At 41.3% G+C, this 18,574-nt stretch overlaps 2 protein-coding genes across 2 annotated transcripts in view; one reads left to right on the forward strand and one right to left on the reverse strand.

Annotated features, from left to right (window-relative positions):
* Window positions 1-6,826: 6,826 nt before the first annotated feature.
* On the reverse strand, window positions 6,827-13,130 carry mettl14 (methyltransferase 14, N6-adenosine-methyltransferase subun). Its single transcript, XM_054779202.1, has 11 exons — window positions 12,920-13,130; window positions 12,488-12,576; window positions 12,171-12,258; window positions 11,750-11,827; window positions 10,553-10,640; window positions 10,382-10,472; window positions 10,163-10,304; window positions 9,871-9,963; window positions 8,204-8,320; window positions 7,705-7,915; window positions 6,827-7,629 (listed from the first exon to the last, which is right to left on the reverse strand). The coding sequence occupies exons 1-11, from the start codon at window positions 12,983-12,985 to the stop codon at window positions 7,322-7,324; spliced, it is 1,371 nt and encodes a 456-aa protein (XP_054635177.1). The 5' UTR covers window positions 12,986-13,130; the 3' UTR covers window positions 6,827-7,321.
* Window positions 13,131-13,761: 631 nt separating this feature from the next.
* The window catches only part of prss12 (serine protease 12), a 36,786-nt gene continuing 31,973 nt past the window's right edge, over window positions 13,762-18,574 (forward strand). Inside the window, exons 1-3 of the mRNA XM_054779201.1 lie at window positions 13,762-13,809; window positions 15,176-16,519; window positions 18,046-18,184. Of these exons, the coding sequence (XP_054635176.1) occupies window positions 16,204-16,519; window positions 18,046-18,184 (455 nt within the window). The 5' untranslated portion in view covers window positions 13,762-13,809; window positions 15,176-16,203. The remainder of the gene's footprint in view (window positions 13,810-15,175; window positions 16,520-18,045; window positions 18,185-18,574) is intronic.

Raw genomic sequence — 18,574 nt, forward strand, 5'->3', positions numbered from 1 at the left:
GCTACATGACACTGTGGGTTCCCTTAGCAGCTCCTTCAGCAGCAGACTGTTACACCCACGGTGTAAGAAGGAGAGGTTCCGCAGGTCCTTCATACCGACCGCTGTCAGGCTCTACAACACCTGCACCACCTGAACCATGTTGTAGTCACTATGTATTCTTTACTTGCGTATCTTGCTTGCTGCTGTAACAAGTGAATTTCCCTGCTGTGGGATAAATAAAGTACAATACAATACAATACAATGGGCCTGTGTGAAAAAGTGATTGTCTCCCCCTGTTAAAACATAACTGAGATTAATTGAGATCCATCAGTCTGGAAAAGGTTATAAAGCCATTTTTAAAGCTTTGGGACTCCAGCAAACCACAGTGAGAGCCATTATTCACAAATGGCGAAAACATGGAACATAGGTGAACCTTCCCAGGAGTGGCCAGCCAACCAAAATTACCCCAAGAGCGCAGCGACGACTCATCAAAAGGTCACAAAAGACACCACAACATCGAAAGAACTGCAAGTCTCACTTGCCTGAATTAAGGTCAATGGGCCTCATTCATGAAACGTTCTTTCGCACAAAGTGTTCGTAAAGCCTTCTTACGAAGATTTTTGGCATTCACGAAACGTGTTCTTAACTCACAGTTCTTGGATGTAAGAACAAATTCTACGAACGCTCAGGAGGACTCTTACGCACAAATAAAGCTTGCACTTTCAATGCGCAATCGCCCTCATGATGGAATTTGCAACCTGATCCCACAAAATGTAGTGCAAATAAAATATCCCAACAATTATTTATCATCAAAACAACTAAAATATACTCCATCGATAAATTTATATTCAAATCCCAATTCATTCATCCATTTCCCTACCTCAATCGCAAACGGTATCACTCAATTAATATCCAAATAATCTCAGATTCGCAACAAGATTCTGAATGTTGTTGCAAGTTTCCCTGGAGGTACACACGACTCCTACATTTTCCGAAATTCCGGATGTTTAGACACTGCAGGTGGAAGGCTGCTCTACAAACCAGAAAAGGTACAGTAGGTTTTATAGTATTTAATATTAGGTTTTACTTTATTTATGCTTTGGAATGGCAAAAAAATAAGAGGCAAACATTCTGATTCTTTGTGAAGGCTCTCATTAATCCAGGAATTCTTCATTGCAAATATGTTTTATTTGGTCAACTGAATAAATAATTGATTCTCTGTTGTTGCAGGTGTGCAGGATCATAATGGCCTGCTGCGTCTTGCATAACATCGCAATGAAACGTGGTGTGCCTATTGCGCACGAGCACCCCCAGATAACGACATGCGCCCCCAGCCACGTCTTGAGCCAGAGCACGGGGCTGCTGTATTAATTAGGCAGCGTCTAATCAAATGTAACCACAGAAAAAATAAATTGTCACACAGAAACTATGTATTTTGACTTTATTTTTCCATCATAATTGTGTAAATATTTTGTAGAGTTTCCGAAATGGTTTGGTTTCTGATTGATGGCCTGCCTCCCGTTTCCTCCGGATCCCTCCGGTGCAGTCCAATCTTTTTTTTTGACTCTGATTTTAAGTCAAACCACTTCTTTTTAACCTCTGCGGTGGTGCGTTTCTCCGTGGAAACGGAATTTATGTTTCCTGCAATGGTGCTCCATGCCGACTCTTTTTGGATGGCCTGATGACCGGTGGATACACGTGAAAATAAGGTGGTCTTGTGTTCGGTCACTCCTTGTAAAAGCACCTCTATTTCAGTAGAATTGAAGTTTTTCTTTCGTTTGTTGTCCAGCTGCTCCTCAGTCTTGCCCTTGCGCTTTGGCATCTCCGCCTCCAGCTGCCTGTTGCGCACGGCACATTTTTGCCCTTATATAGGAAATAATAGGCGGTGACCTATGCAAATTAGGCCTTACATGCACGTGCATCCCCGTTGGCATTCATCAACCTAAGAACACCGGTGCGAACCATTATCCCTACTTAAGAAGGTGTCGTGAATGTGGCACAGTTTCCAACCCGCGCCTTCTTAAGTACAGTTCTTAAGAAGACTTTTAAGAAGATGTTCGTGAATGAGGCCCAATGTTCATAACTCCACCATAAGAAAGACACTGGGCAAAAACGAGTTCCAAGACGAAGACCACTGCTGAACAAAGAGAATATTGCCAGAAAACATCTTGACAATCCCCAAAACCTTTGGGAAACTATTCTGTGGTCTGACGAGACAGAAGTTCAACTTTTTGGAAAGTGCGCGTCCCATTACATTTGGCGTAACAGTCAGAAAAAGAACATCATACCAACAGTAAAATATGGTGGTGGTCGTGTGATGGTCTGGGGATGTTTTGCTGGTTCAGGACCTGGAAGACTTGCTGTGATAAATGGAATCACAAAATTCTGAAGGAGAATGTCCTGCCATCTGTTTGTGACCTCAAGCTGAAACCAACTTGGGTTCTGCAGCAGAACAATGATCTAAAACTCACCAGCAAGTCCACCTCTGAATGGCTGAAAAATAAAATGAAGTCTTTGGCGTGGCCTAGTCAAAGTCCGAACCTGAATCTTATTGAGATGCTGTGGCATGACCTTAAAAAGGCGGTTCATGCTGGAAAACCCTCCAATGTGGCTGAATTACAACAATTCTGCAAAGATGAGTGTTCCAAAATTCCTGTCAGAGACTCATTGCAAGTTATCACAAACACTTGATTGCAGTTGTTGCTGCTAAGGATGGCCCAACCAATTATTAAGTTTAGGGGGCAATCACTTTTCCACACAGGGCCATGTAGGTCTGGATTTTTTTCTTCCTTAAACCGTTTCATTTAAAAACTGTATTTTGTGTTTAGCTGTGTTGTCACTGACTCATATTTCAATGTGTTTGATGATCTGAAACATTTAAGTGTGACAAACATGCAAAAAAAAAGAATCAGAAAGGAGGAAAACATTTCTTCACACCACTATATAGTATTTATATAAAGATGTAGCGTGACTCATAATAACATACCACACCTTGAGGCTTCATCCATCCTTGCTATTTGAAATATGAGTAGAGTGTTGCCAGCATTGTTAAGTACAACTTACCATTACATATAAACAAACAATCATTATGTGATATTAAATGTGTAACAAATCAAGTATGAAAAATGTCTTAATTTTTTCATGACTGTAAATGGCATTTGTGACTTGTGGGTTGTGGTCAAAATGCATTGAAAGACATGCTAGAATGTTTGTAATACAGATATGGTAAAGGTTTTATAATCCTTAGACAAATGGTCAATGACTTCTGGACATTAGTTTGCGTGTCCTGCCCATTGCCCTGCAAAGACTTTTTGGTTCATGTAAGACAAGTTTTTCAACCAATCTTGCTCAAATTTGACTTACACGTGCTTGTCCGTCTCCCGAAAGTGCATACTAAATTTTGTGGTGATTGGACAAAACACCCTAAAGTTACAGTGGATGTTTTGTCGAGCGCATTGAGCTGTGTGAGAAATTTCAAGTCATTACGAATTATGGGGTCAAATGACAGCAGCACCGCGAGGTGTCTTTGTTAGAAAAATATCAGCACAGTCAAATGTTCACACTTTAGTGTACACCATTCAGGAGTGGAAGAGTTAGCTTATGCAAACTAATATGTACATTCAGTATCACAGCCCCATTCTATGAATACAGTGCACTACTTGGCTGCAACCAATTATTTCACTAGTTGGTGTCTAAAGAAGGCGAAAAAAAACAAAACTAAACAAATGCAAATTTGAAAACAATAATACAAATGATGACAGAAAAAAATGTAAAGTTAATTAATTAATTGTTTTTGTTTTTTAGTACCTTTTAATCTAACTAAATGGAATAGTGCATTTAATTTCACCCTCACACCAGACAACTAAGTACTTGCTATGACAACAGTAATTATAGTAATACAATATTTAATTGTTAATTACACAATATGTAAAGCCACTTATTAAAACAGTGTTGCAAAGTGCTTTACAAATAAACAGCCGTCAAAAATAACTGTGGTAACAAATTAATTTCATTACGTTCAAATTTGTAGCGTAAGTAACGCATGTGCAACATGGCAAGCCACACCTCTCTGTTATGACGGCAAACGGAGGCACAGTGTAGCATCCACACAGGGTCGCACGGGGTCTGGCACTATTTTATAACTTTATTCTGACCTGAACACATCGACAGCAGTGCAATTCCAACTCAAGTACACTGTATGTACTGTATCTCCAACTCGCAGACACGTCTCTAGTCTGCCCGCCCTCGGAACAACACCTCACTACACAACCGCAAGGTGCATTCATGGACACTCCCTACATCCCAACAACATCTTTATTTTGCGTGGTCTAAGTAGACAGAACGACAAAGAAAAACAATAAGTGGATATTCTTCGTAACTCTTACTGTGGAAGTGCAATTTACTGCATTTACGTATTCATCCTAAGTTACGCGGTGTCTTTGAACCCCTCACTGCTCATAATAACATGGTTCACGTGTGATTCAAATGTTCAGCTTCATTAAAGAGACTTTAGGCATTAGAGCTGTTAATACATACACATATATAAAATGTTGTCCTGTTCTTTATCTTTCCGTTAATAAAATAGAGTAAAAATTGGCATATTTCAGAAACAGTTCCAAATGGTGATTAATCATGATGAATTAATTTGAAAACTGTGATTAATTTGATTAAAACGTGCAATCATTTGACAGCCTTACAAAAAAGCATGAATGTTATTGAAAAGTGGTGTAAAAAGTATTTTTCTATATGAATACCAAGCTGCTGAATGTCAGGCAGTAAAAATATTATCTGCCCGTTCATTTTTGCCTGGATAAGATCAAATACGACACCCACACACCCGCACATTGCTGAACACTCCCCAATCAAGACAACGTAAACTGTACTTTCCAGACTGATGCAAACGCACACGCACACAACTCGTCACGCCTAAGCTCTACTAGTATTCAGACACAATAGCACTTTGTTGGTGTGACTGCATGTTTCCTCACTCTGTCATGTGAGATGTCAAAGGGAGACAAGGAAGCGGTGATGCCGCTGACAACTCATTCACGTCATTACCAGCGTAATCGAGAGCATGAAGTGCTGCCTCATATCATGAAATCTGAGACATACGTCTAAAATGGTGATAGATCAATTTTCTTACGTTAAGTAACGCAGTATGTACACAAATCTGCCGTTTTGTTTGTTTCATGGTAATGGTTTCATTTATTTTGAACATGCATATGTTACATTGGAAAGCATCACATATTACAGTTGACAATTCCACAAGTCCAAAAGGCGGAGAAAGAAGCAAAGCTTATTTAATCCTTCCCCCTCTCTGTTTCACATCATTTGCTAATGCATTTGTTCACTTCCTTTATTCAAATGAATAAGTTCAATAAATACATTATTGAACATTCATAGTCAAAATTAGAAATATCTAAAATTAAGTGATGAAGAGGTTAAGTTATTAGATGATGAGTGAGTGCAGACAATGTAATTCTTCAGATAGTCCTAAGAAGTGCAGTAGTCATGTGACATAGCATTGTATATATACTGTATCTCCCCTAAGGTTCAGGATTCTTTTTCCTTGTACTTTGTAAACATCACTTGCTTGTACTGTTTCTTGAACCGGCTCATTTTCGTACATAGTTTAATTTTTTTCTCAATCCGTTCCATAATTTGATTCCACGTACTGATATGCCAAAGGTTTTTTTGCGTTGTTTGCGCGTGTAAGTTTAATTTTTCCCTAATATCATATTTCTATTCTCTTGATGAAATTTGTATTACGATTTTGGATAGTAGGTTACTGTTTGCTTTCTGCATAATTTTAGGCGTTTTAAGGTTTACCAGATCAGTGAATTTTAATAATTGTGATTTTAAGAGCAAAGGGTTTGTGTGTTCTCTATGACCGGCATTGTCAATTATCCTCACTGGCCTTTTTTGCAGTGGTGAGTGCGTGAAGTGTACCATTTGTAGTTATTTCCCCGTATTTCCACACAATAAGCTAGATTTTAAGTTTTCAAGACTTGAATTAAGTAAAACGGCATTTTCGACAGTCATATTTTCTTGTTCGGTTGGCTGATTTTGCATATTTTAAGAAGAATACCTGAAGAAGAATATAGCTCAGATTTGAGGACTTTTCTGAAGAAAACCGTTGTGTCGCCATTCTGGTTGTTTCAAGTGTGACGAGGCAACATGACAAGTAATAGCTCTTAAAATAAGCACAATAATCTGCCAACAGAAAGATAGCATTTGATTTGCCATTTGACTTGTTTGAAACTTGACGCAAGTAAAACAACATTTTCGCAAGTCATGTTTTCGTGTTCTGTTGGCTGATTATTTTCGCGTGTTTTAAGAAGTCGGCTATTGACATGAGAAAATTGGTCTAACATAGCAAGAATATCGACCTTGTTGGGCAAAGATTTTTACTACTGCTAATGAGGAGGTATTTATTAAATGTACAGTATGTGTCTGTAGCTAAAAATACCTGATGTGGATCATGTACCTTTGAAAGAGGATGTGTAACATTCCATTTTTTAACACGCCCCACATGGCAATCTAGACTGGGTTTTTTTTTCAAGGAAACTGCGTTGGGGCAGGACATAAGCATTTTTTCGTGTTTTGTCAGTGAGTAAAGTATTAATGGTGGTAATACTGGCATCCAATATCGGGGACATCATTTGTGTCTCGAGTAAATCACTTAAGTTTTCCAACCGCATCCCCCCTACTCACCCGAAAAAATGACTTCCTGGAGCGTATTTTCTTTTCACCAAAGAGAGTCTCTCAAGCTCCTGCACCCCCCCCCCCCGAAGTGTTCCACCTTACACTTTGAAAACTGCGACACTAAAGAATAGAAACGGTGACATACAAATTGAGAAAAGGTTTATTTGGACACAAAAAATAAACAAAGATAAAAATAAAAAAATGTTGCTAACCACACCAACATAAAAAGTGGAAGGACCTCTGTGTTGTTTACTTTGCACCATTTACATGTTATTCTGACATCAGCTTTTAAGAATTGAACACATCTTGCCTTTAAAAAAAGGAGTCTCTTTGTGAGATGGATAAAAAAAATACCGTGCAAATAGAAAATAATTCAGTGGAGCCACATGTTGTGATTACAGTACAGTAGACATTCCTGAATAAACAGGACTCTAGATTGATGGTAAAACAATATTGCTGGGGGCCAAACACTTGAGTAAAGTATCCACAGAGTGAAGAAGCAAGACGTCAGTTAGAGTAGATGTCTCCTTACCGAGGCAACCGCAACTATAGACTGTCACTGCACTGACAACATTTGTACACATGTACCTGACGCTTTACGCATCAACTTCAAACAAGTCTGGTGACCAATGTCGTGCTAGCGAGGGGGAAATCCTCGATGTGGTCCTCCCCGTCCCCGGAAGCCGCCCCTGTCCCCACGGAAATTTGGTCTGTTTCTTTCGCGGCCTCTCTCTCCACCTCTTCCGACGTTTGGACCGCCCCGCCCCCCTCTAGCCGGCCCGCCACCACGCTCCGATTTCATCTTAGCAGGCGGCGACTTGGGTCGCAGTCGCTCTATTTCCTCGGTGCAGCCGGACAGGTGGGAGTCGGGCAAAGCAAAATGTGCAGCATAGGTCTCTGGGTTGAAGTTACTGTTGGTCAGTGTAGGGCCAACGGTCAGCCAGCCTGTAAAAGGGGGAGGGGGGGGGGGCAATTATAGAACCAACAACTGAATGATGATTCCAGAAACATTTGGCCTACCTGGTCTGATGGTAGAGTCTCGTCCAAAAAGGTGCAGCCTCCTGCGGCCCAAACAAAAGTGTTCAATGATGTGGAAGATCTCCACGGGCTTCTCCACGTTGCCCATCTCGGGCTCCTCCGTAATGATCAAGTCAATGTCCACGTTGGCATGGATGAAGTCGCCGTCCGTGCTTCTCCGCACTGTTCCTTTGATTCCCATCAGGCAGTGCTCCTGGAAGGAGAGACATAGCCATTACGTTGTTGCTCCATTTGATGTAATTGTAAAGCAGCAGGTTTGTTTTGCAGAACATGTCTTAAAAAGAATGAAAAAATTAAGATTTTTCTTCAAAGGATTTTTTTTTCACTTTTCTCCTGAGTGGCTTCAGGAAGAGTCACTGTGTGACCCATTAAGTGGTGAATCAACAGAGCCAGGAACAAAAACAAAGACTTACAGTGTCAATATAAGAGGGAGTGGTGTGTCAATGATAGAGTGGTATTAATTCCATGCTTTGTGCTGTACCTTGGTTCTCTGAAACACAGCTTTTGGATCCAGAGCCTTGGTCTTTCCTGGGTTATTTTTGTTGGTCTTGATCCAGCAGATATCTTCACAGCGCCTGAAGCCCCATTTCCTTAAACACTGCAGAAGGTTGGGTGCAGAAACAATTGTAAAAAGGTTTGTCTATGAGCTATGGGTCTTGAACTACCGTATTAGTACAGCGGTGCCTTGGTTAACGTCATTAACTCATTCCAGAAGGTCCAACTCAAATCAAAAAGGACTCAAACCAAAGCAACTTTTCCCATACAAAATAATGTCAATCCAAGTAATCTGATCCACAATTTGCCAAAGTGTAAAACATATTTCAAACAAAATATCAACATTGTAGAACCAATAAACATGTACCTTGCCATTTAATAATGCAAATAGGGGGGAGGGGCTGGCACAGTGATGTTGCGGAATTGTGTCAGCAAGGTGGTGACGTGTGCGAAATCATTGTACCCTAGTGGAGGCATGACAAAAAATACCGTAATTGAGAAGCACTGTGCTACAGTAAGTTTGATGCGTATGTGTTGTTGTTGGAACCAGAAATGAGTGGTATGGATGTAAAATGAGACAGGCAGAAACACCGAATGTCACCCGTGATGCGACGCCAGGTTGATGGACTGTTATGCGGATCACGCATATCTGTATCTGTATCTCTCTATCTCTATCACGTGCAAGTATCGCAAGATTTCGTCGTGGCCGCGTGATCCAAGATGGCGGCATAAACAAACCGGACGCAAAACAAGCGGGCGAACGCAAACCAAGGCAAAATTTGAGCAACAATTTTGGTTGTTAGCCAAAAAAAACGTGCTAATCGGGGCGGACGCTAACCGAGGTACCGCTGTACTAGTGTATTTTGTTTCCTGCCTCAGTGTTGGTGTAAGCTTTTTGTTAGCACAAGCAAACAGGACGTCGTGCACATCACTCTTATTTTGAAGGCCGGAAGCGTGTTGTGTAGGTTGAGAAGGTCGATTGACTTTTGCTAAAAGAGACACGCTGTGTACATGAAGAAACATGCATCCTACAGTCATGGCTCCCGTCCTTTACTTACACCGAACTTCCATGACAGTAGCGAGCCTCCTGAAACCCTGGGTTACATTGGCATGAGACAGATGTCATTTATTGTGTGACTTCCCTGATTCTGACTGCTTTGAGGAAGTCCCACGCTTTATGTGTTTTTTCTGGTTTGTGAAGACCAAGATTCACAACCCATAAATGGACAAACTGATGATGAAGAACCTACTAGACTATAAGATTATCTCCTGGAACCCATAAGCTCCAATAGAAATACTGATGCCTTGGTGGGGACAGGAGGGTCAACCTCTTGTCAATCAACACTTTTGACAAGTGCTGCAGTAACTGGCCAGACAGGAAACACAGGCGTGAGGGTTACGATACGCATAATCTCATCTGGTACTATGAAAATAGGTGAGGAGGAACCAAGCGATCACTCCACACACACACATTATGTCTGACATGTGAAACGAGCTCACAAGGGCGGGACTCATCTTGTCTGATGTGTAAAAATAACACGCATTCTTCTGGCTCTACACAACAAAAACAAAAAAATCATGAGAACGGACCAGGATTAGGAGATAATTGGATGTGATTTTGGATCGCGATGCTAGAGAGAGGGGTGGTGTTACCATTCTTCCTAAGTCCAGGCCTTCACCTGAGCCACACCAGAGGAAGACGAAAGAACGGAGGGCAGAGATCTCCTCAATCTCCAACTTCATGATCTACAAGCATAGAAAATAAGCAACATTGCAGTCTAAAGAATTACATTAAGTGTAATAACAGTGCACATCAGGCAGCTGGGCAGAACTGGATGGCTTAGATGGGCGCATGTCGCCCCCTGCTGTCAAAATCTAAACAGTTTTGTAGCACTCTTCCAACATTCTTATCATTTTGAATAAGAAAAAAGAAAGACAAACGTACATCATCCCAGGTCCAGAAGCGCTCTGTGTGGCTAATGCCTGATTCTCTGTAGTATTCCTCTAAAGGAGGCTCAAGGAGGATGACGTCAAACTCGCTTTTTAAATCCTGGAGGTCAAAGTGCTCTGGGTCGGCCTGCAGGTACCTGATGATGCCAAACGCACACTGAATCACTGTCGGTGTGGTGTTATATAGTAATAGCACTACCACATGGTAGCATACATGGGAGGGGTGTTCGTGCTGGAGATAAGTTCATCCTTCAGTCGGATCAGCTCTCGTAGTTTGGGGTACTCCTCAAATCGGTCAGCCAAGCCTGAGCCACAAAACCAGATAGTTTGCTACGTGGTCCACATCCACACGCACACACAAGTATACAAACTTACACACACTCACCAACATCTCGAATGAAGTTCTGTGGCCTGTGACCCGTGTCCACAAAGTGTTGGCAGTAATCGTTGTGAGGATTCAAACTCTGTGTACCCTGAAAGCAAATGCACGAACAAGAACTTGCATCAGAGTATAACACGTTTATTATGATGCTTGCAGTTTGCTGTAAACAACACTGTGTTATACTTAGAGCTGTTTCCAAAGCAACCTTACATGGTTAACAGTATCACACATAAGCTGAGTACACCGCCTTACATTACAGCAGCTATTTTCATGAGTTTATTTTCTCAAGGGACAATGCCATTAAAAGTAAACGTGGACATACTTTAGAGTAGCCAATAGGGGTGTCACGAGACACTCACTTCACGAGATCAGATGACATACGAGATTCTATCTATGAGAACGAAATGAGATTTTAACATGACTTTTAAAAAAATAAATGACAATTTGTTGCAATCCACTTTTTTTTTTAAATTTAACTTCTACTATGTTACCTTGCATTGTTCCTCACGAGGCTGGGCCGGCCTCCACCCACCCAGACAAAGAGTGTGTGTGACTGACAAAAGGGTTCACTTCATTCATACAGTTGTTCTATGAAACAAACGCGCCAAGGTGCTGAGTCCAATGCACAGAGTGAACCCGGGATGCCGGAGAAGAGGAAAACAGACACGCATGCCCATGGCAATATATTGAGGCCGGCAAAATTATCAAGTTTATTTTCATTTATTGTGTGGTCAATTTATTTATTTATTATCGTCCCAGGCCTAGTGCCCATGAGACAGTTTTTTTTGTTTTTTTTTTTCGGAACAAGAAACCTTGTCACGTTTTCTCTCTCGTGAGATCTTGTGACACTAATTGCCAGTGTACAGCAGTATACACTATTCACTGAAAATGATTCAACACACAGCCGTTATTGTCTAAGTACAGTAGCTGGCAAACAAGCGAGTAGCAAAATTTGTGTATCTTAAAAACATAACATGAGTGCTGCTTGGGACTTGAAGAGCTGTGGTTCACTGAGGGGAAACATGAATTCCAACATGCACTGTGAAATGTTCTCATTTGTTAGATAGTGCAGCTGAAGAAGGCTGCCAGCGTATCAGACAAAGTATATTTAAATTGAAATCAAACGCGTGTGTGTGTGTGTGTGTGTGTGTGTGTGTGTGTGTGTGTGTGTGTGTGTGTGTAAGGAAGTCCTTTGCTAACCTTGAGGAAAGTACTTGAGTCCTTGTAGACTTCCTCGTATGGGTTGCTTTCCTCTGGCTGCTGCACCTCCAACTCATCCTGACAAAATGGGAAAATTTGTTGTTGGTGAGTGTGGCACATCTCAGACAACTTTGACTTCACCCTCTTTATTTGTTAATAGAGTTGGTGTTTGTTAGTGTAATGTATGGTTAATTATTTTTACGTCTGCAAAAATGTTACTCAAACATTGCCTGTATAGTTAATACAGCTTTCATGATTGATTATGTGTGCACGAAACTTTTTGTGTCTCAATCTTTAAATGTTTGTTAGCCCCATTAGCATTATTCATTTTGTATGATGAGTGACAGTTGTTTGGAAAAAGACATCCCCTAATTAAGTCTACTTATAATGCTAATTATGCCATACAAGCTGCCCTGCTTACTTTTTGTTCCTCTACATCTTCCTCCGTGTCATCACCCTCTGTCAGTGCCTTCTTTTTTGAGGGTGGGGCAGATTTATCCAACGACGCCCTGGAACACACCACCATCCAAAACAAACATCCAAAATATGTCTTGCGGTGTAGTGTATGTGTAAAGGTAGCACAAAAAACAACATGTACAAATAATATGTTTCAGAAACATAAAAAAAGGATTTAAAACAGCAAGTGTTGTTGTCCGCTGGTCATAAAGTTCCAGTAGTAGCTCTTTGTTTGGGATACGACTTACTTACCCCTACTATAAGCATTGCACTTTTTTTTACCTGCATGTTTCTCTAGTCTCTTCTATCTCTTTGAGCTCATCTTTACTGTTCAACACAGCCCCAATGCTGTCTGCACTCTCAGCTCCCAGCTGCAGAAAAGGATAAAAGGTGTAACATTGATACATTTTGATCAATTATCTATAATATCCTGTTTCGTTTGTGCATGGTATAACACAACGGTAAGTGTTAGCCAACTTATTGTGTTATTAATAACTCAGTTACACCATAACGTGTGTTTACACGGTTATGCATCCATGAAGCCGTGCTGTGTACATCATGCACGACTTCCATCCATGCGTGTGCATTCCTCCCGTAATAGAATGGAATGCAAGGACAGTTAACGATCAGAGTACTTAATTCATGACTAACAATGTTACATTGTCGGGTTATCTACTTTGGTAACAACAATGATGCTAATTCCTAGCTACTTGCCTGTTGAGCTAGAAGATGCCGCCGAAGTTTTTGTCGCTCTCGAATTTCCTGCAGTCGACTGTTCATTTCGTCCCCTTCGCCCTTATCTGTCCTTGCACCCGAACCCACCGTTGATAACTTAATACATAGGAATGTTTCAAAATGCGAATGGCTACCTGCTGAGGAAACGACTAGCTAACGTTTGATACCCGCTTAAACGAAGTGTGAGCACTCGTTGTAAACCTCAGGGCGTTTGATTTAGAACGGGCGGTAGTTAAAGTCTGCAACTTTTTTTTTTTAGGAAAAAAACGACACAATATATACTCTTTGAATTTTTTAAATATCAATTATAACTTATATCATACACGTCACTTTTGTTAGGTAACCAATAGATATTGGCAACAAAGTCTAAACTGATGACACCGCCCTCCACATTCGGTGGAGCTTTACCATAAAACAAGCGCCTACGTGAATTATGGTCTCATTTGATTGGGCGCTAGATGTCGCTTCCGTCTTTGCTCCTCCAATCAGCTACCACGCCACTACGACGTTTCGTACAGAGATGTTCTACGAGAGTAAGATAACGTAGTCACTGAAAGTGTTATTGTTAACTAAGAGAGAGAGCGAGGATAGAGAGAGAGAGAGAGAGAGAGAGAGATAGACAGATAGACAGATAGACAGATAGATAGATAGATAGATAGATAGATAGATAGATAGATAGATAGATAGATAGATAGATAGATAGAAGAAAACAGAATAAGAACATATAAATAAATAAATAAATGAATAAATACATAAATAAATAAAGGGTGTTTTTATTGCTCCCCCTCTGTTGTTTGCTCTGCCACAGATGTCAGGTTGTCCAGCTCAGTACCAATGACAGAGCCTGCCTACCTCACCAGTTTGTCCAGGTGTGTGGCGTCCTTCTTCTTGACGTTGCTCCCCCAGCACACTACTGCATACAGGAGGGCACTAGCTACTACAGTCTGGTAGAAGATCTGTAATGCTTCTTGCATACTATGATGGACGCCAGGCTTCTGAAGAAATATGGCTCTGCCCTTTCCTGCACAGAGCATCTATGTTGGCAATCCAGTCCAGTTTATCATCCAGATACACTCCCAGGTCACCTTTAACGAGAAGAGGCTCTGGGTGTGTCCTTTTTCTCACTAAAATCCACCACCATTTCCCTGGTCTTGGTGGTGTTAAAGTTGAGGTGTTTTGCATCGCACCAGTTGACGTAGTCCTGGAATCAGTTTTCTGTACTCATCCTCCTGATACATCCCACCATGGCCATGTCACCCGCAAACTTCTGTACATGGCGGAGCTCAGCGTTGTACTGAAAGTGGGATGTGTCGGACCTGCAGTTCCCCAGTTGCACGTACCGAGGTCTGCCGGTCAGGCAGTCTGTGATCCTTGCCACCAAACATTATAACTGCTTAGGAGTGCAATAACGTAAAAAGCTCACTATATGAGCCTTTCAATATAACAGTGAAATTATATTAAAGACCACCTTTACTTACTGTTTAAATGTAAATGTCCATTTTAGTGATCCAGCAATTCTCCATTGTTAGCTGCTGACTATTTACTATTGTTATTGTTTACTTTAATCCATAAAACTCAAACTCAATCATGTGAAAACATTTGCACACAAAAGCAATCCTATTTATTTTTTGTAAATCATTCAGTGTGGCATCACAAGGTTGTACATGCAGGATAAAGTGACAGTGATATTTATATTTAACTTTAATTACCCCGTAACAACTGGGATTCTGCAGTGGAGATGGAGAGATGAGGTTATGACCTCATTGTTTTTCTGTGTGCTAGCCAAGAGGATTAGAATGTGTCTGCTGCATCACTGTTAGGGAAAGTGCATGAAGGAGGCTGCATGAGCCCATCAGAAAGCATGTCTTAATAAGTCAACCAGAGGTTAAGTACTGGATATACATTTATTAGGTTACATGGGTCTAATCACAGCTAAATCTTAAGGTTTTGCATGTGCAGGACCCTGTGAGCCCCACCAAGAGAGAGAGATCCATGCTGAAAATTGAAGTGTCATGTCCAAAACACACAGACTAGGAAGGGCATTGTCCCCCTTGTCTTACAACAGATATAGTAGATTGCTTATGTAGCAAAATTCATACATTCATAACTATACAGAGGCTGGCGGTGCATTTCATACATGGGCCTTCAGTGAGGACTTCATTGACCCCTCCTCTTAATACCATGTACAGTATGATATGATGAGTTCAAGCACACTGGTAAGTTTGAGTGTTTCAGACATCAACCAATCAGAGGATGGGAAAATGCTGATGTTACTCTAAGCCTGCCAGCTGGCCCTGTGAGGTGAGTCTGAAATCTGTTAGTGTACTAATAGTGTTTGAGTGTCATGAGCCAGCACTACTGATTCTGAAGGCCATGGGCAGATTACATTGACATGGCAGCACACGGACGCTGAAATCCGATTCAACAAAAAAATCCAACATACACATACACTACAGGAAGCAGTGCAGCCAAGAGACACTCTACAAAATGAAGATAATAATAGACTGTTGGGAACAAATGAATGCAATTTCAAGGAACAAATACTAGAATTTAAGTTGTAAATCCGGTGATTGGCTGGTGACCAGTCCAGGGTGTATCCCTCGTCTCGCCCAAAGTCAGCTGGGATAGGCTCCAGCATTCCCCTCGAGCCAAGTGAGGACAAGCGGCCTATTAAATGAATGAATTTTGTAAATGTAGCTCAGTGCTTCGGGTAGTGTTTAGGCCAGCAGAGAAGGCTTTGCTGGCCCTAACAGCACACTTTGTAGAGCAATGGATGTGGGATTCTGGATCTTTCATTTTCTTATATCTTTAATTTCTCTAATCACTGTACAGTACTGGGAGAAGTATATTTCAAATAAATAAACAAACAAATGAAAATAAAATAAGCCAAATTATAACAAAGCTTTATTGCATACAACAACAATGTTAATGCAATTCCTCAGATAAAGTAAGGCTAAATGCCACCGAAAATATTAATAGGCACAGCAGATCATATGCAAATATGACCCATTGGCAGGTGAGCAATATCAGGGATACCATCAAAATGTATGATTCAAAATGAGAAAATGCTTGCTGTAGAACATCATTCTCACAACATATAGTGCATGTAATTCTGTAAGAGTAGGTCTTCATTGATCTGTTCCCACCCCACGCTCCCTCCCGTCCCACGGCTTGGGCGATGCGTCTGGCTGGAGGGAATGGGAAGCTTCTCCCTCCTCAGCTGATGTTATTCCCACCGTGAGCAAACCTCCGGGATCCCAGGCATGAAAGCGGTCTTCCTCGCCCTCACGGCTGCGCTCCTGTGGCCAAGCGGCGGCCACTCATCTTTCATTCAACCGTTCAGCGACTGCGCCCAAAGCCGCGGGAGAGGCGTCTTGTACCGGGGCGCCATCGACGTCACCGAGGCCGGCGCGCGGTGCATGAACTGGAGCGAGGTGGGCGGCTTCACGGAGCGACACCCGGGGAAAGGAATAGGGGAGCACAATCAGTGCAGGAATCCTGACGGTCGAATCCGACCATGGTGTTTCTTCCGGAACCAGAGAGGCAGAGTTGACTGGGGATACTGCGACTGTAAACAAGGTAAACACTCAGCAGGCCTGCAAACACATCACATGGACTCTCATCTACAGTCATTATGAGGACATTTGAATTCATTCATTTTGTTTCAATACATTTTACACTAGAATGCTGCTAAATTTATGCATTGATTACACAGTGTCCATACATGAGCTCACAGTGTACCACATATGTTTACTTACAGTATGTTGTAAACACAACACCGTAGATCACCAGTTAGGAAAAATATCCTTATATTGACCTACTTTGATACACCCATAAATATACCCATCAGGGACAATATTAGACACACGGAACCCATTTGTCCCTATGAAGACATACAGTAATGCCTTTACAGAGCTAATAATGCTTACTTTAAATTTACACTGTCTGAGAGGTATTTATCTCATTATAATGTGTTTTTGTTGTAAAGGGATGTTGTTTTTATACACACGTAAATATCATCTGGTGAAATGACCAGCGTAAAAACTACAGCATTGTTTCTCAAACTGTGGTCCGAATACTACCGGTGACACATTTAGTGTGGTACACAAAAAATAATATAGATTCATGTATATTAATATATGAATATATATTAAATATGAAATATCCATATGATAAATCGTTTTTTTTTAAACCTAATTAATAATTTGGCTTTGCTGAAATGTGATTGTTGAACTGACCTGATACGCCACAAGCCAATCATGCTAAACTGTGACGTAAGCTGAGGTAGCAAAAAGCGCAGCATGATATTTTTGAGGTGGTACTTGGTGTAAAAGGTTTGAGAACCATTGGTGTTTGTTCTCAAACTGTGGTACAAGTGCAACGGATGCCAGCTCGTCCACGTGGATGTGTGAAAATACGCTGGTAAATGAGTTGACAGCTCGGTCTTTTGGCTCGTTGGCTAGCGCTGCTAAGTCTCATTTAGTGGGGATCGGTGGTTTGTGCCCCAGTGGGTGACCACAGTTACATGACATGACTTCATCTAGTGGTACTCCAAAATTATTTTTAAAATTATATCAGAGAAACAAAAAACGTAGTTGCACAAATGCACATTTATTAATTGTAGGCTCACTGAAACCCTACATGAAAGTACGAGTCACATGTTCAACGCTAAACCGTGACGGTAAGGCGGCGGTAACAAAAACTGTGGTACTTGCAGAGCTAAATATTTTTAAGGTGGTACCTGGTGCAAAAAGTTGGAGAACTCTTATCATGGACTCTCAAACTGTGGTACTTCATCTAGTGGTACTCGGGAAGAAATAAAAAAAAGAATGCAATTATTAAACTATATTAGAGGCACGCGAATAACTGACTCAAAATGTCAAGCAGATGTCTTTCTTACATGAAAAAAAATCCACCTTATTTTGTCTTTATTGTCTTCGGAGCATTCCTAATGTATCCAAACCCACATGAAATATAAAATGTGATCATTTACCCACTGTTGACAGATTTATAACCACACATGTAAGACAATTGCCCGTGTCGTCATCTGTTAGACATTCAAACTTTTACATTGCATGTGTCCCCCTCTCACTCTTGCACACCAGGCTCAGTCCGCCTGCAAGGGGGGCGCTCCAAGCTGGAGGGCAGGGTGGAGGTATACCTGGGCGGCGTGTGGGGCTCCGTGTGCGCCAATGACTGGCAAGATGAAGACGCCATGGTTGTGTGCAGACAGCTAGGCACAGGGTGAGTCGGCGCACAAGCACATTCAGGCATATAGTATGCGACTTTGCAATATAAAGTTGATATTTAATGCAGACTAGTGGGTGGATTGCCAAATAGACTAGTGTAAATAAACATGTCAAAACTCGAATAGTGGTACTTTGGAGTCATTTACTTAGCCTCTTCAGACTTTTTTTTATTTAAATTGGTCCATGGGGCAATTATACTTTAGTCCTATGAACTCTGCCTAGCAACAAGCAATTTTGTTTATCTGTTCTACATACAGCCATCCATTTTCTATGCTGCTTATCCTAATTAGGGTCGCGGGGGTATACTGGAGAGGCAGGGTACACCCTCCAGCCAATCACAGTGCACGTATAGACAAACAACCATTCACATTCATACCTATGGACA

The sequence above is a fragment of the Dunckerocampus dactyliophorus genome, chromosome 6, assembly GCF_027744805.1.
Source record: "Dunckerocampus dactyliophorus isolate RoL2022-P2 chromosome 6, RoL_Ddac_1.1, whole genome shotgun sequence".
Classification (NCBI taxonomy): Eukaryota; Metazoa; Chordata; class Actinopteri; order Syngnathiformes; family Syngnathidae; genus Dunckerocampus; species Dunckerocampus dactyliophorus.